The 24132-nt window shown below is 37.2% G+C and overlaps 1 protein-coding gene across 5 annotated transcripts in view; it reads right to left on the minus strand.

The window, feature by feature from the left end:
* The window catches only part of LOC148086651 (SH3 and multiple ankyrin repeat domains protein 2-like), a 138671-nt gene that overhangs the window by 95190 nt on the left and 19349 nt on the right, over positions 1-24132 (minus strand). For all 5 annotated transcript variants that reach the window (XM_087784824.1, XM_087784822.1, XM_087784823.1 and 2 more), the window contains exon 2: positions 2744-2962. In XM_087784824.1, the coding sequence (XP_087640950.1) occupies positions 2744-2953 (210 nt within the window). In that variant the 5' untranslated portion in view covers positions 2954-2962. The remainder of the gene's footprint in view (positions 1-2743; positions 2963-24132) is intronic.

Raw genomic sequence — 24132 nt, forward strand, 5'->3', positions numbered from 1 at the left:
GGAAAGGATTATGATGCCAGGCCAGACACTGAGAGTGTTCGGAGCGATAAGGAGCGTGGAGAGGCGTGGACGAGAAGGTCCATGAGCTCGCTGTAATCCTCCTTGGCTACGAGCAGGAAGCCATTAAGAGGACATCAAGAAATAAGAGATGAGGTTGAAGAAGAGAAGCAAGTGTGTAAAGGTGACATGCTGTTCGAGGAAATGAAGAAGTGAGGAGGAACAATCCAGAAAGGTAGATGAATTCAGGAGAAAGGAAAGGAGGAATAAGTGGGTGTTAAGAAGGGCAGGCAGGAAAATCTATTGACAGGTGTGAATGGGAAGAAGTGAAATGTGACAGGAGGGAGGTAAGAAGTAATAAAGAGAGAGGTGGACATCGACAGTTAGAGCGAGAGAAGTACAGCATAATATGGAGAATGTAGTTAGAAAAGACATCAGGAGGAGAGAAGGCGAGTAGAATTAAAGAAGGGACGATGCTACTGTATACTTATTATATACTATAGTTGAAGTAGAATGCTTTGCACTTCAAGTACAGTATACTAATTGGGCAACTGAATAATAGTGATAATCCATAATCCAAATGTGCAAAGGATTATGGGAGTGGGTCATAGTTGGCCCATTTTATTACTTGCTTTTACATACTTTAAAGAAATACGAACACTGAAATATTCACCTTTCCCTTTTTTAATTGACCAGTTCTAATAGCTTTAGTAACTAAAATGTTTCTATGTACATCCAGCATGCCCAAGAAATTTAAGGTTGCTGGTTGGCATTATACCGAAATACATACTAAAAGAACAAACCTAGTACATTGGTTTTAAAGGGAATATTGTACTTTGAGTATACTTCTCTGAACCGAACTATAGACTCGAGGTGAATACCAAGGAAATTGATAGTATAAACAATAGCGTACTTTGAGTATACTATTGCAAACTAAACTATAGACTTGAAGTGTATATAGTGTCTAACTAGTGTATATAGTGTCTACCTAGTGTATATAGTGTCTACCTAGGCTGTATAGAGATGAGTACACATTTTGTAAAATTAAAAATTAGTCCAAAGAAGTATCAAATTAGTATATGTTTAGTACACTACAAGTACATTTACTGTACTATACCTGTACGTGAGAATACTTGGTAAAAAATAACTTCAAGTATACTTCGTTCTGCTAAGGCTGAGGAGGAGGAATCCGGAGTTTGCAGGATTAACGACAAGTAGCATTAAAAAGGAAAGAAGGAAAAGAAGTAGTATTGAGGAGGAGAAACAGTAGGAGGAATAGAGTGAGGATCAAAGGAGGAGAGATATATAGAATATGATAGAAAAGAAAAGCTAACAAGTGACAGAGCCGTATGGTGAAGTGAAGTAAAAGGAGGAGTGAAAAAGAAAAAGGGTGAGGAAGAGGTGAGAAGTAGAGAGAACATGTTAAAAAAAGAGCGAGAAGAGAGGTGCAAGGTTATGTCTGATGAATGTAAAAATAAAGATGATTTAAAGAAAAGAAAGAGGAAGTAAGGAGCATCAGAGGAGCACATGAGATGAAAGAAGATGAGATGAAAACGATGTTAGGAAGAAGCAAAGAGGGAGAAGAAGGTGAAGAAGAGGGAAGCAAAGGGCAGCTGTCGGTCAGAGCTGTGAGGGGCAGTGATTGTCACCACTGACCTACTTTGCTCAACTGAGCAGGAATCTAACCTGTGACCGATCTCTAATGGACAAGAACAACTGTCCCGTGTCCCTGAGCAGGAGGGCTTCAAGAGATCCAGCTGTTGCCCCCCCCCGGGAGTTTGCTGTAAAGAAATACTCAAAGCATTTCCTATATAGCAATGTTTCCGATTATTACCATCGCCGTGGTTAACACCTTAATCATTGTTTTCTTATGAATGCTTGTGTCACATTCATAACAAGTCATATTAAAATAAATGGAAGAGAATTTTCCAGTCAAATTATAAATATGACAAGATAATATTTAATGTCACAACTATGGAACTATACCATCAAATTGAATTGTTGAATTGAGCTTTTTATTTTCAAATGTTGCTTTTCAAATGTTAAGCATTTATTTTGTTCACCTATTTATTTCAATAAGTTCTATCTTTTTCTGTAAAAGGTTTAAATAGTTTAACTATTTATTTGAAATGTTAAAACATTGAGTTTTATTTTGTTGTTGTTGAAATGTGTTTTTTTGTTAAGGATTGTATGGTTTTTGAATCATTAAACTGTATTTTAATTGAATAAAAAAAAAATGGAGGTATTTATACACATAGTTGTATATCCTAATTCCAATAATTAAAAAAAAGATCTAAATTTAACATTTGTTTTTATTTCATAGCATTTTAAAATGTTTTGTAAATGGTGTCATTTGAACAGACTAATCCAATCGAGCACTCGTTCTTGCAATTAAAGTCACATTAAGCTGTAAAACTACTATCATTTGTAAATAACTGAAATATTACAGTTACTTTGGAATCCACCATGTCATCACGTGATCATATGCGCGTCACATGATTGGCTGAAAGTTGGATAAAGTAGTCCGTGCTCTTTTGCTATTATCTGAAATTGTATTTTTGGAATTAGAATATCAAACTCTTCGTATAAAACATGTTTTGGACAATTTGGTTATTAAAAAAATAAAAAATGAAATTCCTGAAAGAGACGCAAACATTTAAAAAAGAAAATTCAAAGTTTCAACATTTGAAATGTTAAGACAAAGCAATATTGAATATACAAAAGCACTGGTCCATCAGCAGCTCACCGTCTGCTGCAGGTCAGGGATGACGATGCGGATCACCAGAGAGTTGTGGTGGATGTCGTCCATGCGACTCTGCAGAGGCTCCGCCGTGGCCTTGATGGTCTCATAGATGGTTTCCTCCCGCGAGGTGTCGGAGGCGCCGTCCTCGGAGTAGTCGGAGAAGCTCTGGGCCATCTCATCCTCGCTGGACATGGGGCTGTGCAGCAGAGTCATCGGAGTCCGCTGTGGAGAGACGGACCCTCGGTTAGAAGCTGAAGAGTCCCGGTGGACTCATTACACACCCAAGACCGAGCCTGGAACATCCTGCCGCCGACACACACTCACTTCTCTCAGAATATTGTCATTATCATGACACACAAACACACCAAATAGAGAGGTGTTTGTTATCAAAACACACGTTTGATTGACTTCACACTATCATCCAATCATCGCGCCAAAGTCAGCAGGACACGTCCTGGTCGTCTTCTCTTTAATGAGATCCACGACTGCACTGAAACATAAGCAATCTCTAGAGACCCCAGAGATCCCGCTTGATGTGTTTTTTTATAATCTTCTTTTTCTATTATATGAAGAAACCGATCGATTTACCTAGTTTTCTACAGAATGTCGTTTTTTAATGAATACACATAAAATATATTCTTCTATGTCGACCTTTCACTGTGATATTATCATTTGATTTACTGTTTAAATGTGCACTTTGTTGCTATATGAAACTGGAGATTTTACAGGTTCCTTTGCTAAAATTCTGAAAAAAATTCTTATTTTGTTCCTCATCTGCTGTAGACTTATTTTGCAGCTGTTTTTTTTTTTTTTTTTTAAGTGATATTATTATTATTATTGTGATAGCACTACAAAAGAGTGCAGGTAATCTATCTTTTTATATATATATATATATATATATATATATATATATAGTTTGAATACTTAAATTCAATGATTCAATAAAAACGAATTCAATCTTTCAACAGTTAAGAGTAAAACTGTTGAAGAAACAAACACAGAGATAATTAAAATAAGCCTCAATAAATGAAAACACTATGAAAAGTCAGACTCTTACTTCCTGTTTTATACCTTTTGATTGGTTTACCACTTAAATTGCTCAAAGATGATGGATAGTGTGATAGAGTTTGACATCCCTGAACTATTTTTAAGACGATGGTCTTGTTGTGAAGTCATTTCTAGATTCTATTGATCAGTGGTGGGTTGATTGAGGATACCTTATTTAAATCTACTTAAAAAATATACGTTTATATATATATATACATATACGTATATTATACACGTAATATAAGTGTTTTAAGATAGTTTGGTATATTCTTAAAAGTCCAATACGTAGTAATTGAACTGGCGTTTTTTGCACCCCCTAGTGTTGGAATTGTGTAACAGTGATTGCCCAAATTCTTCAGTTTTCTCTTTTTTTTTTTTTAAATGATCCGCTCACCTTTGTTAAGACCCAAGTTGAAGCTCACACATCTTCCTATATTAATAAAACTGATTGATTTTAACACTTAGATATATTGTAAGGTTTATGAGTCTTAGGTGTTCCTGTAAAGACATATTTTCTGTCCACACACTCTTTGTTGTTTTGTCAATACTAGAAACTGGTGTCAAACGTTCAAACAAAAAACAAAAGAATCTGTTTAAAACAGGCCGAGAGCTTCAGTCACGCTCACTGAGTTAAGACTCCTACACACAACTAACCTTGGTGAGTGGAGTCACCACGGCAACAAAGAAAACCTAATTAAAGACGTAAACAATTCACACGCTTCAACTAATTGCAATGATCATTATCTCAGACGCACATTAACATTTTCAGCTGATAAAAACAACAACCCCAGCTGCTTACTGGACCTCAAAATCGACATGAAAACAAATCATTATGAACTTCACTCGGAAATAAAAAATATATAATTTTGAGTTTATACTTGATCATTATTGACAGTCACAGTGAGACACAGACGAGCTGCTGTTGGAGCAAAAACTTCATTAGTGATTAATGTGTTGTCTTTATCAACGCTCCAGTCCTGAACTCCTGATATATAAGTATTAGAACATCAACATTATGACTCATTTATACTGTCCGTTCAAGAACACCAGTGGTCGTAAAATCTAATTTTCCATGTAACAAAAACACCTGTTGGTGAATTTTACTGGATATATACATCAACAAGGAAATTCGTCTCTAACAATCAATTATACATCAGGGGTGCACAGTATGTGGCACATACATTTATCTTACGGTGGGAATACAGTTTAGTTTATTGTTCAAAACATATTTTTTGGACAAAAATCTCAGAATTTTGTTTGTTTCGATTTGGTTTTATTTGTAGATGTGTCTTCACAGGGTGGAGCTACGATGTGATCCCTATGAAGCAACTAAAGTAAAAGAAATGAATGAATCAGATTTTTCCGACAAAAATCACCCCAAAAAGGCACTTTAAAATGGAAAAAGAGTATCTAAACCAGGAGTGACCAACTTGATGCCCACATGCAATTTGGGCTTAAACAAAAAAATATTTTTCATTAAATAACAACCTTATTATATTTGTTTTTCCTTTATTGTTTCCCCATTGGTTATCATTGCTGATTAATAATGATTACTGTATTAGAGGAATATAATTTATCACCCATAATAATATATATTTAACTATATCACAAGTGTGTAACAAACTGATGGTTTGTACAAACTTGGAGTCACGTGCAATTGCAAACAGGTTGGTGACCCCTGCTTTAAACTGACTCCAGCATTGTGCAGTATTTCATCAAAGAAATAACTTGATACTCTCTTTTCCCAATACGCACTTCATCCGTAGTCAGGATTTTATGTTGGACAAGGTTGTTGGTGCCATTGTTGAGAGACCACTTCTGCTGAAGTGACTAACTCAAATTGGGAATTCCATGAGTAAAGGGTTGTGTCTCAGGGAGGGGTTCCATCTCCGCCAGTACCGGTGAATTGCTGCCCTGTTTGCTTTTAACAGGAATCTATATTGTTTCTCCTTCGGTACACTGTACTTCTGCAGATGAGGCTTTAAAGCTATCTGACTTGCACACATAAAAATCAATGCCGAGGACTACAAGGCATTCGTAATGCCTTGCTGCCCTGACTATTAGCCATAATAAAACGCTGGGGCATGAAGTTCCTTCTTTACCTCTAGTGCAGTTCCACGAGGACCTACTTATTAATGATCGAGCACTACCAGAATCAAGCAGTGCATCACCCTTAGAAGCTCTAATACGGACAAGGACTAGCACCAGAGTAGGCCGTCGATAGATACTAACAGACACTACGACATTTTATTTCATCTGGTCTTCTTGTGGATCTTCTAAGAGCTCTCGAAGGTCATGCTTGTCCAATCCCTTTAAATACGAAACCCTTCTTTGAAAACCTGATCCAAGGTGGAAACAATAAAATATAGACTACTAGCCAACCTTGGGTTGCAAACAATATGGATTCCGCGCACAATTTCCTTTTCAGGGATACAGTATCTGGTCTCCACTTCAGGAAGATACAACAGGAAGGATGCAGGTTTACTTCCAAGTCCAGAAGTAGGCAACTTGTGACCTTTCTGTGTGGAGTTTGTATGTTCTCCCCGTGTTACTTGGGTTTACTCCGGGCACTCCAGTTTACTCCCACAGTCCAGAAGATCCTCAATCCTTCATAATCTATGGGAAGAAAATCCTCCGGTTCTGAAGCTGACCCAATCAGTAATTAGTGATGGACCCTTCCGAACTGAGCTGAGTGAGCCAACAACTCCGGTCTCACTCAAGTTTGGAGGTTGTTTTCTAATTACATCACAGCATGTCATGTGTCATTTGAGCAGTCAACGATGGCCTTGTCAAGTTTTTCTATCTTAGCAGCGTCATGTTCTCGGACTCCAGTAGCAACAGAATCTAGAAAAGCCGTTTGAACATCCTCATGATGAAGATCAGTGTCCGCAACTTCCTTCAATTTAAAAGCAGTTCCTGCATTTGTTTTACAGTGCTCCAAAAATATAGCGACTCAAGGTGACCGGACAATCCTTCAGGCCATGCTTGGACTTGAACCGAGTATTATAGGTCTGATGTGAAATTTGCGAGCGATTACAATGTTAAAATATATGCAGTGCGATCAACCTGAAAACCGACATTTAGAACTTGTTAATTGCTGTGGATATGTTCCGTAAAACACCATACGCTCTATACACAATAAAAACAAGACATTTTGACAGGACATTTTATATTGAAATAGGATATAAAGATGGATATTTACAAAAAAATATAAATCTCTACACCAGGTTTTTTTTTTATCTTTGATTCCCATAAAGGCCACCAATATGTTACAAACCACACGGTTCATAGAGGTGATGTCTCCTGGAAGCACATTCATGGGGAGGAACTCCAGTGGACACAACTAAAGTCACCCGAAAAGGACGATTCAGAAGGCAAAGAATAAGAGTCTTTAAATTGACTCGATTGTTTGTCTGAGTTCAGTTTGAAAACAGCCAAAATAAACAAAAGCGATGAAACTACTACAAGTGAATATACTGAAATCAAAATTCTTATTTCTGTGTCCAACTTTATTCCAAAATAAATGGTGATCAACGTCAGAGTTTCTTCAATCCAACTGAAAATAATCCAAAAAGGAAGGGATGAAAAGAGACGCCCTGCTCTTCCGCCGTGTAGCCATGTTTATAGATACGCATAAAAGGAATAGAAATGAATGAAGAATGAAAAGAGATCAATACTTATCAGAGTGATTAGATATGGTCAGCCTTTGTTTATCAGGGGACAAGCATTCATCTAAAAATGAAGATGACTCTCAGCTGGTTTTTTATTCCCTCTGACCTTCAATCAGCTTCTTCCTGCCATTCTCCACACCTGTTCCGCCGTGTTCCATCATCATAGTTATCAATTCTTGAAATCTTTCACGCGCCTTACAAAACCTACATGAACACAACAAAGCATAACATTTTATTTAATTAGAGCATTAAAAATATGCACCTTCATGCCATTACAATAGGTCCATGAAGACACCATTAGGTTCACATTACAATATCAATTTGAAGAGAGGAAGATCGGATTTATAGTTTATTCTGATCCAGACTGGAGGTTTGAGTTTCGGGTATTGTAGTTGTTTACGTTCACGTTCTGATCCATTTATTGAGGTGATCTAGAATAAATAGTACGATTCAAATCAGTGAAATGCTTACAGGGACAGAAGGTGGAGGCAGCAACAGAAGCAGAACCTTTTTTTTTTTTTTTTAAAAACATGTAAAAGGTGAAAAAAACCTATTTATATATTCCACTGATGTTGCTAAACATTTTTTTTGCACTTTATTGTCTGTGACTGCATAACTAAAAACACATGTCTACATATGTAGTGGTGAGTCCTTTATTTAGGTTAAGATTTCTGGACTAATTTGTGTGATATTATTATTATTATTTGTTATATAGTCAATTCCATGTGTGTTGTGCATTTCTGTGTGATCTAGGTTTTAATTGTGTAGTTTAAAATTAAATAATAAATGTTAAATAATGAGAGCGCTTTATATAAAAAAAAATAAAGGCAATATTTATATATTTCTCTCCGAAACAGAAGTATTCTTGATTTTGAAGATTTATAAACATAAACACCGGTTTGAAAGTCCTTGGCGCCGCCTGCTAATGATTTTAACCTTTTCTTTTTCTCTTCCTCTATGTAAACTTCAAGTAGACACTAAAGCAATTGAGCTATCTTGAGATTTATTCCTATGTGGCTCTTCTTCATTGACGTGCGCATGCACAAACGCATATCTCTCTCGCCGTGCTTTTACGGCAACTAGATTTAAAAAAATATATAGACATGCACACGTTGCATTCAAAATACACAACATAGCGTCTCTTCAAGTATCGATGGATACATTTTTTAAAAGATAAGAGGAAAATAATGAATCATGTCAAAACCATCTATTGGTTCAAATGGTTGGCCAGCATGTCCGTTTAAGTTTAGAGGAAAACACAACTTGAGTTTTGAAATTGTTTGTTTGTTTCATTGATCGTAGTAAAAAACGTTTGTCTTGTATAACAAAGTCAGCAGGTGGTCTATTTTGGAAGCTCACAGGCTAAATAATTGTGTTGTGTTTCGACTGATTGTTCACTTGTAGAAAACATCCTGATGTTTGAGAGTAAATGTAAAAAAAAAAATAGTTTTATTAATATTGCTAAGAATGTGTTCAAATTCAAGACGCTATGTCACCTGCTATATTAAAAAAGTTGTGTATTTTAAATGTAACGCACATGGATCACTGATTTCCCAGATCGTGACTCCACGCTATATTTTTGTCTGAATCTATTTGCCATAAAAACATGGAGGATCGAAATATGATTTGAGACACATAGCGACAATAGTAGATAGTGTTGTATGTCAAATGATTCATTGTAACTCACATTGAACGACATAAGATCACCAAGTTAATTTTTCAGCAGCAGAAAGGTCGAAGGTATTTGATGTGATCCATGAGGAACGTTCACATGAGTGATAGATCACGTCAGAGCAGCCTTTCAGCCGCCGCATTGATCTACTGCAAGACTAAATAGACGTTTATCGATGGAGGGAAAGTCAAAGAGGGCTGACAGTTCTGCGCCTAAAGGCAGTCGGTCGTTATTCGTCCATGAGCAGGAGAAGTGACCGAAAAAAGATACAGACGGACTCATGTGGAGTAATTGTTGCAACTGTGTGAGATGAAGATACATTTACTGATTTTCACACATTTATTTCCCAAATACTCTTCTGCTTTCTTTTAAAAGCTTTTTGACCCTAAATGTCGCTGCAATATTGATGTAGCTGTTAGGGTGTCAATCCAAGCTTGACGACTTCCATTAGCTCAACACAAGGAGGATAATGTTGAAGGAAGCGGCTGTAAAACTTCTGTTACAGCCTCTTTCGACAGCTTCGTCTTCTACTACTTTTTATCACCGATTGCAACCAGCTGTTAGAACCTTATTGCCGACAAGTTTTTCGCCAATCGAGAGGAGTTATTAAGTTGTAGCAATTTGTGTTTTCTAGAGACATTTACTCAGGTATCTTGTTAGATTAAAAATTATTATACACTATACATACAGTATACGCAATACTTAAATTAATGCTAAAAGATAATCAAATTATAAAGTATAAATGACTCGCTTCATCTTAGAGCTTAAACGTTTGAATACACATTCACAATCAACATTTCACTCAGACTGATTTACCCTGTTTCAACACAAGCTTGAAACAGAATTAGAGACATGACACCGGTTATTTAAAAAACGTCTGTTTGTCTGCCTTTCCACACCTTGGGTCGTGGATCAAAGAACGAAGCGGGACACATCCAGGAGGGGGGCTGGAAGACGGAGGCCCCCACCAGAGAACATTTGAATCATAGATTGCAAAAGGGCAATTTAGGAAGTTCACTCTGCGGGTGATCGAGACACAGGCAACTTGAAAGAACCATTTGCCCCGGAAAAGACGACCCCCTGGGCAGGAAATTTGCCTTAAATATCACGATGTTTCTACAGCTCGGACCTTTTCTCCAGGACCATTGAACTGTACAGTCGCCGAGAGAAAGAAATCTTGAAAATTCCATTTTCCGTTTTGGCAAGACGTAAGTCAAGAGTTTGAGTGGGCTGAATTCTGATTGGTCGAATACACCGCACCAATTGAGTTGAGGCTAAAACTCCTCATACAACCGGCATTACAAACAATGGGCACCTCATATAGTAAAGTTTGGGTTTATGTAACAGGTATGTTTTAAAAGCTGTAAGAGTTTGTGTGCAACTTTCTGCAACCAGCCTCCAGTGGAAAATGAATGAACTGCGACTTTTTGCACTTTGTCTCACTTTTCAAAACTGATTGTTGGTTCTCAGTTTAATCAGAGTTTCATTCCATTTAGATTTTTTTTCCTTTCAGTGAAATTTTTTGTCCACCATAAAATCTAAGCTCTGGTTGGTTAATACGTTAATATGATTGGTTGACCATTTGCTAGGCATGCCTAAACGTCCTTGTAGCTGCCTGTGCCCTTGTTTTCCCATACATGAGTCCCTTTAAAGACCTACTTTGGTGCGATTAACCGTTAACAAACGAATGTGTTTGGAATGCTTTGCTTCTTAAATATGCCGATTTGTACCATGAAAACAAACATCTTGTTTTATACCAATGCATATGGCTGAGACCCAACAACTGTCGTGTTCTAAAGGCAATGATTTCCAGGCGAATCAATCATTTCTAACCATCAGTTTAGTTTCCCTGTTCCGAAAATTGCTCCTTAAATATCCAAAGTTTCCCATCGACAAGCCGACTGACTTTCATATCCTCTAATGTCTGACTTGTTTTTGTGGTTTCGTCGACTAATGCCGTCATGTCCTTATCTCCTCCTGACCACAACAACACATCCCATCGTACGTAACCTCAGACACCGATTCACTGGTAAAGCTGCTTCTCATTTACAATTAGAGAATATCTCACATTGTTGTTTTGTTTCATTCAGTTCTGTGAAAAAGAAGAAAGAAGTGTTTCTATGATGAGGGTGAAACTAAAATTGTGCGAGATAATGATGGGCAAAGTTGATCGTATCACAATAATTCAATCATCGTCTCACGCGTGAGAAAACAGAAAATCAAAATTTCTATCATAAAAGAATCCAATCAAGCCCTCTTGGAATGAACCACTGCCCTCTTAGTCATTAGTTCTTCTCTCCATGGGATCAATCATGGAGTAGATATTTATGCCCGGAGGTATTCGAGTGTCTCTAGAGGAACCTGCAATTGGAGCGGCATCGATAACGAGCCTCCGCCAGAACATGCAGATGCTTGAAGATTCGCAGAGATGATCGATAATCTGGAAGCAATTAAACAAACAAAAAACCTTGAGGCTGAATCAGTTCAAACTTAAATGCGTAATTGAAAGAGAAATAACGTTCAGGATCTGTGGACGACATTGTAATAATAACAACAACACAACAGCACATTCAGGCGCAGCTGCTCGAAGGCACAACAACTTCCATTAATTCTGGCAGACAAATGAATAGATGAACCGTAACAGAGAAATGAGCTCGTGTTCTCGACACCTGAGCAACAGACACGATGAAAATCAGCAGCTGCCAATCGAAGGTTCAATAAAGTGACATTTCAAAATTCATCAGCAGAACCTCCAGCGGAAGAAAAGACGTTTGCTCAGCTTGGGAGGGAATTTGGACGGAGGAAGAAATGTGATTATCTACGGATGCTGCTGACTAGGGTTGAAGCAATTTCATACCAGGTACGAGAAACATGACCTTAGCCCAGAATCTGATTTGCTCACCCGACACGTTTATTAAGAAAAGGTTGTTTTTTAAAACATTTTAGAATCAGAAGTAAATGTTCAACGTTTCATAAAGAGTGTTCTTCATTCAAATGAAATGCAAGTCCCTGAAAAAGGACCCAAAAAAAATCTCAGACGATTTCAGCCATATTATAAGGACCAAATCGGAGCAAAATGTTGTAAGAAAACACTGTATAACGAAGTCAACACACCTGCTGTCTGTGGTGCCAGACCAGGGTGTGTTTGGATGTTTTAAAGTCAATCGAAGTGGTGGTTAAACCAAACTCAAATTTACAAAAGAAAAATACACATTTCAATGATCATTTCAAAATTACTATCATAAGTTGGGAATCAAAAATAAACATTTGGTCCTATCATGTTGACTACTTTAAACGGGTGCAGTGCATTATGGGAAGTCTAGTATGTAATGATGGGAGTATCTTTGATTCAAATCAGGGCCATATTACATTGCAGGCGGCACTGTTTACGATTGACAGTTTCTTCTTTTTATAAAAAGGTTAATTCAAGCTATTTGACATTGACTTTTTTAAGAAAAGGTCCAACGAAGGTCACCAATTCTTCCCAACTTTATATAAATTGTGGAATATCACTACTTGACATAGTACAAGGAAGTATATTGATTAATATTTTGGCCGAAGTAAATAAATAAAAACAAATTATAAAACAAATTTCCTCTCATTATTATTAAATGAATATATATATTTTTATTTACTTTTAATTAGATTTACTTTAATTGACATAATGTCACATTATTATGATAAAAGTTATAATTTATCACATTCATCATAATAGTTGATGACTCTTTATCATTGTGTACTGTTCAGCAGTAGAAACATTAAATTAAAAATGTATATATTCCAGTAAAAAAAAGGTGTGTTCATGATGATGATCTAATGTAGATTTAACGTACAAATAGCCTAGAGATGTTTATGGTTCAAAACATACACCAATAATTATATATTGTAAAATACATATGAGCTTTCATTAAAATTGAATATAGAAAAAAAAATGTATATATATATATCAACATGAATTAAACTTCGATAACACAAGAAGAAGAGCTGGTGTCACTAATAAAACTGACTCTGCACAACAAGAGGCCATTAAATAAAAGTTTACATTTAACATATACATTAAAGACAATGTTGCTTAGCAACATTGGGAAGGGAACGGACAATGAAGTTCGTCCTGTTTCCTGTGGAGTCTGCATGGGTCCTAGTCTGAGCTTTGTTTGAGGGTTGCCGGGAGACACAGAATACCAGATTTCATTGTGGCACAGTTTACAGGACGTAAACACATTTTACTGCAGCACAACGGGCCTGGTCCAGGACTGGCTTTTTATTTTCTGGCTTCTTTTTTTCCTAGCGTCTGTACATCCTTTTGTAATGAAATCTGCTCATCATGATGAGAGCCAATCTCCCCAGAGACACATGAGTCATCCAAACCTGTCTCCTCCACTTTCCACCAGATTCTTAATAATAACGTTTAATTAGTGGAGCAGAGCAGCAAGATGAGACCAACACATTGTTGAGATACTCATTAGTGAGTCTTATCCCTTTTATCATCAGCGCCGACCGTCATGAGAAACATTTGACTTTTCATCAAAATAAACACTAAATATTTGCTTATCCTTTTATTTGTGAAAGCATTATAGTCTTAGATATATAAATTGAATTCTATGTTATTCTGAAAATACCAAGATGTATCTAATTCCAGAGGAAAATATAAACCATAATAATATTTAATCCAGTTAATCCAACCCAACTTTGAGAACTTCTACACGGACCGATAGAAAAGTTTTGGGTATTCAGAAATTAGCACTTTGGCTTCACTTTGTTGTGTTTTTTGACTCAAAGTTTGTGTGACATTTAGAAAACTTTATTATGTCTAAATTGATCTTGGACCTATATTGTAACATTTTGCTTCTCTGGAGGTTAAATCTTGTTTACAATAATCAAGGCCGCTCTGGCCAATCCCAGAGGTCTCTACCACAGAGGGACTTGTTGCATAAACAAAGCAGGGTGTTATTACAGCTGGCTGGAGGAGGAGTGAAGACAATTATTACATCATAATGTAATAATCATAATGACTCCGCTCTCGTAACCTCTCGTTTTCGCCAAGATTTCAGATGGGCGTGAACTTTATAAAGTAATTACTTGGAAACACGGTCATGACGAGTCACTTACTGCATCTTGGAGAGGAAGATTTCAACATTTGAAACATGCGAGTAAGTCAGGAGAGTTGACTTTAAAAAAAATGTAAATATGTTTTTTTACAAACACACAGTTTTACTGAAGACATGCAACTGCTAGCTTTGCCAAGTTCTAATAAACAGGTTTTAAATTTTTTTTTAAAGGTTCAAAGTCATATGAGAGTGCTGGAGGTACAACATGTGAGGTGATATTTCCCCAAATGAAAATATTATGATTATGATTTCAATCATTTAGCCTGTGTTGTAATGTCATGAGGGGAAATTGAAATGTGAACCAAAGGCTGCTCAAACTAATCAACTGGTAACGTGTCTGCAGGCCACGGATGATCCAGTGTGAACAGCAACTTGATCTGCTGCTGCACTCACTTCTAATGTTTATGACTTAAGAACCTATTGCAATGTTGAACTCTCGCTGTGTATGGTGTCTAAACTGTCACAATAAGAACTTCATCCTTTCTTAAGACTTTAAAAAAAAGGTGGGTGGTTGAAGCCTGAGAAGAGGAAATAGTGGATGTTTTGAACAGCCCTTTTCAAAGAGATCCTCAAAGATAAGACCCCCTGCCTGGAAGTCCACCTATACCCCTCACGGCACTGCAGAGTCCATCTCTCCCTCGCTGGCTCTTCCTGAGGACCTGGTGAACACCGGTGTGTTACTGAGGCTGCAACTGACTCAAAATGACAACATCATTATATATATTTAATCCATCACGTTTGGGAGGTGATCTCCATTTTGTATTCTGCACAGATGTCCGTGTACACTATACCAGCTGCTTGGTAATGGAGATCCATGAAGGCTAAACCTGCAATTTTACCCCCTGCTGTAAGTCGCTGGACTATTTCAGGGCCCTATTTCCATAGCTGCACCTGGGGTCTTTCCTTGGATCCTGGACTCAATTGCACTGATGCTCAAGGTCTTTTCTTGTGCCGCCATGATGAGCGCCTCAGTGCTGTCCTTCTTTTCCTAGTACATCCCATGGAGGGGTTCCTCCTCTCACGATGGTTCCTCTGGTTTCTCCTCCGTTTTATCTTCCATTGTCTGAGAAATTCACTTAGATTATCTCTTGGGGCCATCTTCCTGATGTGGTCACGGCGTTAGGATGTCATTTTGGATAGATAGATGGCTCTGACGCTCACAAACACTCCCCCCTCCTTTACTGTTTGTGTTTAGTCTTTGGATACTGTACTTGTACCTTTAAGTACAAGAATCAAATTCTAACATTTGAAGCCCGAATTTCTTCCTTTATTCCAGCAGGGTTTCTGATCACGGCAATGGAATAGCTTTGTTTAGACCTTGTTTCTGCCTTTGAGTCGACTCTTTAAGACCTGCATTACTTGCCAGAGGTACAGTATTTGGCAACTATACAGTGGCCCCTCTCCATTTCACAGTTCACCCTCTGAGCCCTCGCGGTTTTTCAGATTTTTATTGTACATACAGCTCTGCCTATTAAAATTTCATGTCTATCAGATATGTTTTTACTGTATTTGGTACCGTGTTTGAGTTGTCAATTCTTTGTTGCCTGTGTTCTGAAAATGTTTTAATGTTATAGCGTTAGAAACTGACAATGCTACGAAACAACTCAACTCCCTTAAACCCAGAAACGTCCTCCAACTCAGCCAATCAGAGTCAGTCTTTTGAAACCTTCACTGACCTGTGTAGAATCCTGGACTTAATATAAACATATACATAAACCCCAGCATAAGGTCGTGCTTCTCGTACCGGGATTACCCTCAAGATAAACTATAAACCACTGTTTATATATTTAAATAACACATTTGTACTGTCTTATGTCTCCATCATTGTCAAAATGCCTTGTCAAGTCAGCATATAGATAAGTACATTACATTTTATTCTAATATCCACTAGAGCCGTGTCAAAAGAAGTCACAATATTTCACTGAATAAACACAATATCTGTCAAATATGTTTGGAGAGACACAGTCGTACATACACAGAGAGACTTTCTAACCTTGTCACAACAGAGTCGGTCTAACAGCAAGAAGAGTCTTGAGAAGTTGACCGAGCGAAAACACTCTCAGCTCATTAACAAACACAAACGGACGGAGGAATCTGTCTGCTGGCTCTCGCGGCGACAAAAGGCTCCGTTAATCTACCCCCAGCTGCAATAATCAATGCGCTTGGAGTCGAAGGATTCTAGCGAATGTTAGCGTGTCTTTCTCCACAATTAATTAAGGAGGTAATTTTAGCATTCGGTCGGCACCCGGAGAGACAGGAAGGCTGGAAGCTACTTTGCATTTCGCCAGGTTAGCAGTGATTTATCCACGAGTATAAGACTATAGTGGTGAGATCGTTGATCTCATGAGGTCAAATAATAAAGATGATGATGAAGAAAGGATTTTGACACATATGTAACAGCCATCTTTGATCCATCTACTTAGTTTGGCTTTACAGCACCTTAAAACAGATCCAAAATTAAATCTGGCCACTGAGAAAATGTCATTTCCCATCATGCACTTCCTTCTCGGAGGAGTAGAACCACCAGCCTGAGTAACAGCTTCGTTCCTACTGCTCAGTACTGGTCAGACTGATGAACAACTGCTCTTTTGTTGTTACTAATGTTTTTGTCACCTATATTTTAACATCCCTCAGTTGACTAATTATACTAATTTTGATCATTGTTTATACTTGGTACTGTTTGTAAGGTTTATATTGCTTTTATATTCTTGCCTTAGAAAGTTTCAAAATGTTTAATTCATAGTGAAAGCATTTCCATCTGATTCACATTTTGGGGAGATTTTTCTTAAATATTTGAAGGATGCATAAATAACATGTTTACACTTGTTTATCAGTAAAGTAAAGTATATAAATAAACTGCTGAGTGTAAAACTTCATAGCATTACTTTTTTTTTTAGACTTTTTCATCCTGTTTGTTCCACTTTCCTTTTCGTGTTACTTTGGTTTCTAACTTCCCATTTCTTCTGCTGTCTCGACGGGAACTTGCCGAATGGCTCAGGACTGGAACTGATCAGGTAATATCACCTGAAGTATTTCTACGACCTCCTTCCAGGCGAGTGTGCCCGACCAAAACATTTCCTGGTGTGGTGATTTACTGTGTATCGTCCTCTCGTATTCTGCATTCCTCCCTGACTTTGGATTTTGCATTTCTGCCCCAGAGTGTTATTGTTGACTGTGCGCGAATGTTTTGACCTCCATGCTTTCGGTTCCATTTTCATATCCTTCCTTCTGGTTTCGCTTTCCCACTTCTTTCCTAAATTGGTGGATTGTTTGGTTTGTATTGGAGATAATGGACTCTTTATCACTTCTGAGATATTGGACCCTTGTTGATTGTTTTAATGGACTTTTGGGAATATATAAATATAACATTTTATTAAGGATTATTGAGAGTTTCTGCCCCAAAAAAAGTAGCCACAAAAGACCTCACCGACTCCTGAAGAGAAAAAGCTAAAGAGATAGAATTCGCACATGTGGCCCCAGCAGACCCCTCTTCTGACGCCTGTTCAGAAAGAACTACCAGGAAATTGTGTTTTTGCCAGAAAGTTTGTTATCTAACGGCTCGAACGAGAGGAAAAATCTGTAAAATCTGGGACACCAAGAGGCAAATGGACAGAGCCTACTTTTTTTAAAGTTTAATGTACGTCGGATGATTTGGAAGAGCGGATGACGTGGCATTGCTAAATAAACTGATTTGTTTGGAGAATTGTGATTTCTTCAATAAAACCAAAGCAATCCATTTGATACTGTGATCTCCTTATCTCTTGTCAATCCTTCCACAGCAGTATTAAACTCTATCTTTATCTTAACTTCTCAAATGTCTGCTTGGGACAATATCAAGGCTTTTTCTCCATCGTTCAATGTGTGTTTTTGGTTGTCCACCACTGCTCTACATAAAGAGACAGTCTTTACGCTTCAATTCCAGAGATAAGTCAGACAGAAGCAGTCGCGTCACGGGAGGACACCAAAGATCCCAACGTCTTCACATCAGCGAGTAAATCCCCGCAGCAGCGACGACATGCTACAGAAGAGCACTCTTGTGAAAATGCATGGCAGGAAGTCTTCCACTCATTTGACTGTTGACACAAGTGTGTGCACAATGTCAAGAGTGTGTTGTGAACATCGAGTGCGTGTACTTCAGACTTCTTCAACCTACAGTTGCAGGGAGGACGAAGATGAAGTGAAGCAAAGTGTGATTAACGTTTGGTTGATAAGTGGCCAGAACTGCTCTGCTCTGCATGTTTAAACCAGAAGCAAGAGAAAACTAAACCAGTGTTTGATAAAAACATGTTTTCACATTGATGACGCCTACAAGTGCTGGAGCAGGAAGTGAAAAACTCAGAGCTGAAGCACCCTTATTAGGCTTGAAATTAAGTTGTGTGTTTTTTCAAACATGATATTAATTTAAATAAGGCTGTCATATGAGCTACGGCAGCACAATAGGATGATCGTAAGAGAGCTGGTTGGAAATCAAAGCAACCTGTCAGCAAATAATGACGACAAAAAAAGATGACAGTGAAGCTCTTTATCCACGTCTGATTAGAGGGATTATGGAAGAGAGGCGACCAAATATACAATAATTGACTTTATGTTAATGGCTCGAGCAGCTGGAACAGTTCAATATTTATACTTATTAAGTCAAGTTAAGATAAAAAAAATACAATTAAAGCTGTTTTCCTGAAAAGCACAGATACACAGGAAGAGTAGCAAGGATTACAAACATTTCCAACAAGTCTAAGATGGATGTTGCTGTTTCAAATAAACATAATAGTAATTAATGAATAGATTATTTTGCTTTCATTATAAAAATATAAATATTGATGATGAAGTTGATGAGTTTAAGAGAAATTTGAAATGGTGAACTGTTTACAGAAAGATTTATTGGGTCCAGATATCTTGGACTGTTTCAAGAGACCGTCTTATATCGTAGATTGAAAATGAAGGAGTCGACCGTTTCAGGTTGTGACGCGGCTCATTCATATTCCAACACACTGTTGATAAGTATAAAAGGAAAATATTCCCCTTTAAGTGTAGCTGCACGAGGGCAAGAAAGCTGGTTGAAAGCTGTCAGCGATACGACCCAGTTCTGCCTGTCGAAACCTCATGAATATTCATGACAAATTACAAAGGTACATAAAGGGGGAGGAGATAATTAAAGTTGCCGTGGATACGGGACGCGAAGTTGTAGAGCGTAGCGACGTGGTTCTTATCTCTAACCAAGGAATCTGTCAGCGAGCAGGTTTGATTATCATACATAACTAATAGATAGATACTGTATATACTTTATTGATCACAGGAGAGAAATTTACATCAAGCAGCATAGATTTTAAACATAAATAGGAATGAAAATACACATATCAATGTCCTAAAAGAATATACACAGATATAGCATTGTGTAAATGTAAAATAAAGTAGGATAATATAAATTAAGATAAAAATCTAAGATATTTAAGTTTATACTTTAAGTATTCAAAGTTTTTCTTGTATGCTACATAACTTGTATGTACTTTATACTTCATGTGTTAATGCTGCTGCAGAAGTTTTATTCTCTCTCTTTGCGCCTTCCTGGTTTATTGATCTGAGTGAATGCCAGAAGGTGAGTTGAAAGATTTTACTGTCTCTGTCTGTGGTCCTCAGGCTGATGTTGTTCTCCGTCTGTATGGACCTTGGATTTGTTCTCATATATATGATGCTCGTTATCCTAAAAATTGATTATTGGAGTTATTATTACAGAAAACATTCAGTAAACAACAATTTAACCATGTCATGTATCTGCTATTCTTTAATGGAAGCACATTCTGACCAGGAGAAAACTTATTTCAATCCCTGGTTTTTCCCTGTGAGATACTGTATTTACAACAAAAGGTTGTGCACAAGTGCACATGTGGTATGTGGCAACTGCGCAGTAGAGATTTTACAGCATTGCAGTTACGTTATTCTGACACGCCCCCGTAAACAACATTTTTAATGTTGTTGCTTTAAAGGTGATGTTAGCTTCAATGGATGAAAAATACATTATTTGAATGGAAACAAAAGTTAAAAAATGTTTTCCAGATGGAGAACATTTTTGCCAAACCGCAATTAAAAGTTTCTTTGTTTAAGAGAAAATAGTTTCCTGTCATGGCCAAGAACTGATGTGTTGAAAAGCAACTACTGGTTGTCAGGTGCTTTCTTGTATTAGTGTTCCTTCTCCCTTTTTTTCTTCAATCCATTTTTATTCCTTTAGGTCTGAATGTGTGAAATTATTTAGATATGCAACATCTACATGTATCCGTTAGAGAACTCTTAGCTCTAGCCTTATTATTTATTTATTTATATTTGTTTATTTGTTCTATATCTGAACTTACCTGATGGGTGTCTTGGATGTGTATGGATTTATCATCTATGGATGAGGTTAAAAGGTTCACCTGACCGTGGAGGAGCTGGCCAGCTCCTTCAGTGGCTCAGGCACCCCCAGTGTAGGACGGAGCGTTATAGAAGGTCCTTCATCCCAACTGGTGTATTTAACTCTTTACTTTAAATATCCTGATGCTAATCCGTAGTGTGTTTTTCTTTTTCTTCTCGTGTGTTTTTATTTTATTTTATTTTATTTATTTTTATTTTATTTTATTTTATTTTATTTTGTTAATAGTGTTAAATTTCCAATATTGTAAATAATTTGTATATTTTTAAGATCGTTTTATTTTTTTTATTTTTTTTTTATTATCTCTTTTATTATTTCTTTTTTCCTTGCACTTTCCCCTCTGGGGATGAATACACATTTTCTATTTCTAAATGCAAACAAAAGCAGAAAATACAGATGATGTTACCATAATATAATTAAATGAGACATGTAATAAAAATAGTATTTTATGTACCTTTTTTCCCTAAACTGTATTCATATTAAATGATGTTGCAGTACATGTGATCTAATATTTTAAATATAATAAGGAACCAGTTGATGTAATAATTTCATTTCGATTTCAATTTCCATTTTTAACCCTTAGATTAAGGCTTCTTACCTTTCTATATTTATTCCCTGATATTGCATTTGTTCAAACTCCTTTTTTTCCATATCACTTTATCCCAAATAAGAATGTTGCATCATTCTTTCTAGTGCGAGAACTAAACTCTTCTGAAGTGATGTAATAATGCATATTTTTCCGGATCAATGGAACCCTTTTTAATCTCTTAACATTATCAAATGCCCTGAAGCTTATTTATTATCACTCGGTTCTTTTAGCAATAAACAATAAAAGCCCCCAAAAAATAATCCACTACGAAAGTTTCGCACTGATAAGCAAAATGTTTACGATCGGCTTCCCCCCGGACGTCTCCTGGTAAAATAAAAGCTGCTTATCATTTCGGAGTTCACCATGAGGTCACAGAGTTGCTATCATGGCGTCTAAATATTCATGACGTAGGGTAAGTTTGGAGAGTTCGCTCGAGGGTAACGCCAGCAAACCTTCTGGAAGAGGAGTTTGTTTTCAATTGCTCTATCCAAGTTAATGTTGTGTTATCAGTGCATCAAAAAAAAAACAACCTCCACAGAGAAGCATCCCCTGGCATGTTTGCTTCTTCATCAGCTGCCCACTCCTTCAACAGAGGAGCGATACCTGGCAGCCTTCGCCGTCGGTCAGAGCGATTAGAACGTCTGCTGATTCAGCACCGGAAAACACAATATTCCGGAAGATTAATGAGCTCAGAGGTAATTTTAGTCCAACATCTGCCATCTGCGCTGTTCAATTATTTATATACGATGGTCATTTGAGTTTTAAAACGAAGCTGAGACTTAATTTGACTAACATAAAGGTGGATTAATCATGTTTTGTAGCAGCATTGAGCTTCTGTGTGAATATCTGCGAGAGAATAAAGTTTGTTTGCTCGGAGACATCGAGTGAGGATTTCTTGACATTCTACCATAGCATCTTCTTTGACAATGTAACACACACACACACACACACACACATATGCTACAGAACACTGCGCTGGCGTTCAACCAGAGACCTACATCCTGCTGCAAGAGAAGAAAGAAAACAAATCCAACAGAAAGGGAACAGAGGGCATGTCTAACAGCATCAGTGAGGAAGATTTTTACATCTTTCACCAGGATACGTCCTAGTTTGACAGCTAAACTTTAAAGAACAGTGGAGCGAACAGAATTTAAGAAATACAGTACGCTTTAAAAGTTCAGTACAAGTACAGCACATCACTAATATTAGACTTTTTATAACAATAAGGCTATTCATTCAAAGCCTTAAAAACAATCAAGAGCATTATTTTGTTTTAAAGGAGGGGAAATCAATTTATAATTAATATTAACATATAATTGGCTAGTATTGTCAAATAAATGCCTCTAGTTAAGGAAGTAGTGACATTTTGAGCCTGAATTTACACTCATTTTTTCTCTGCTTGAATTGAATTTGTTGTGCCAGCACGATGGTTGTAAGGCAGTACTTTCCAAAAATAAAAAGGCTTATTAAGTCTTGGATTAAAAAAAACTGTCTGAGGCTTGAAATCAGAGTAACAAGGATTGTAAGATTTAGCGGAAAAAAAAAGATTTTCTTCTACTTCTTCAAGACAAACATCCATTCAATAAATTGCATCCAATCTGCTTTTTCCAGATTCCTAATCTCATTCAATTTCTGTGTTTACATTACGCGTAGCCCCGCCCACTTCTGTTCCAGAACACACTTGAGTTTAAATTCACCAAAATTCAAACATCATATCTGCACGAAAAAAACATACTTTAAAGCCACAAAATGATATTTTTATCTCCGTTGCCTGAGTAAGACAGACATGTGTGGATATAGCTATTGACTCATCGTATGAAGGTTGCAGGTTAAATTCCAGTTTGACTCTTTGTATAATTCTCTGAGAATTGATTTTGATCGTCCACAGGTGTTTGTCTATGATTTGTTATCTGTTTGTGTGTGTGGCCGGCCTGTCCCCTGGCTCCCACCCAAGTAGCTGAGACCCACTGAACAAAGAGACCTGATCTAAACCCTTCCCTATTGTTGTGTCCTCTGATAAGAAGGATCTGTCTTCTCCGATATCAACTGCTACTTTTGTTGCTTGATTTGTAGATGATCCCGAATAAAGTGAGAGGCCACTTGCTTATCCTGGAGATGGATCAATACCTCAGCAGTGAGCCGGTCCTCATCCATCACCCTTGATAAACTAGACCAAGAATAATGTGCCGATGTACCTGTAAGAGACACTGCAGCGAGCCGAGGTTGTTCATCAATCCACGACACATCAAAACAAGTCGTCGTGGAGATTCAACTCATGGATGTTGATGGATTATGTTGGTCTGCATGACCTGGTTAAAGGACAACACTGGAGCATGTGTGTCGATACGACTGACTGAATTCTTTACGCTTATTTCATTTATTTAAAGTCTCGCTCTGAGATCTCTGGACAGTTTGCACACAATCCAGTACATTTCATACATTAAAAATAGAATAAAGTACAAACTGAAAAACAACACATCACATTTTTTTCCAAAGTACAAACACAACTTGAGCCGTAGCTTTTTCTTAAGAAATTCTACAAAAATACTTGTAATTGTGTTTTTGTACTTGTCTTGTCCTTTGTTTGTAAACCGTGTTTTATTTCCTAAAACACAATCTGGGGAATGCTGTCCACCTGAATTGTATCATTGGACAGGAACACATTAACATTAACAATAAGTAAAAAACTACAACACTATAATAAATGACTTTTGCGAATACTTGGTTTCAATGAGTGTGATTGCAAACAATAAATCATTATGTCAAAAGCAATAAAAAAAGCTAGTGTTCTTGAAGTTCCGACCCACATTGTTAGTTGTAAAAACGAGTGGTCCGAGTATAGACCCTTATGGCACACCCCTAGTTACTTGCAGAATATTTAAATGGTTAGTTCACCCAAATTAAT

Source organism: Callionymus lyra, chromosome 2 (genome assembly GCF_982586985.1).
Source record: "Callionymus lyra chromosome 2, fCalLyr1.hap1.1, whole genome shotgun sequence".
NCBI classification, from domain to species: domain Eukaryota; kingdom Metazoa; phylum Chordata; class Actinopteri; order Syngnathiformes; family Callionymidae; genus Callionymus; species Callionymus lyra.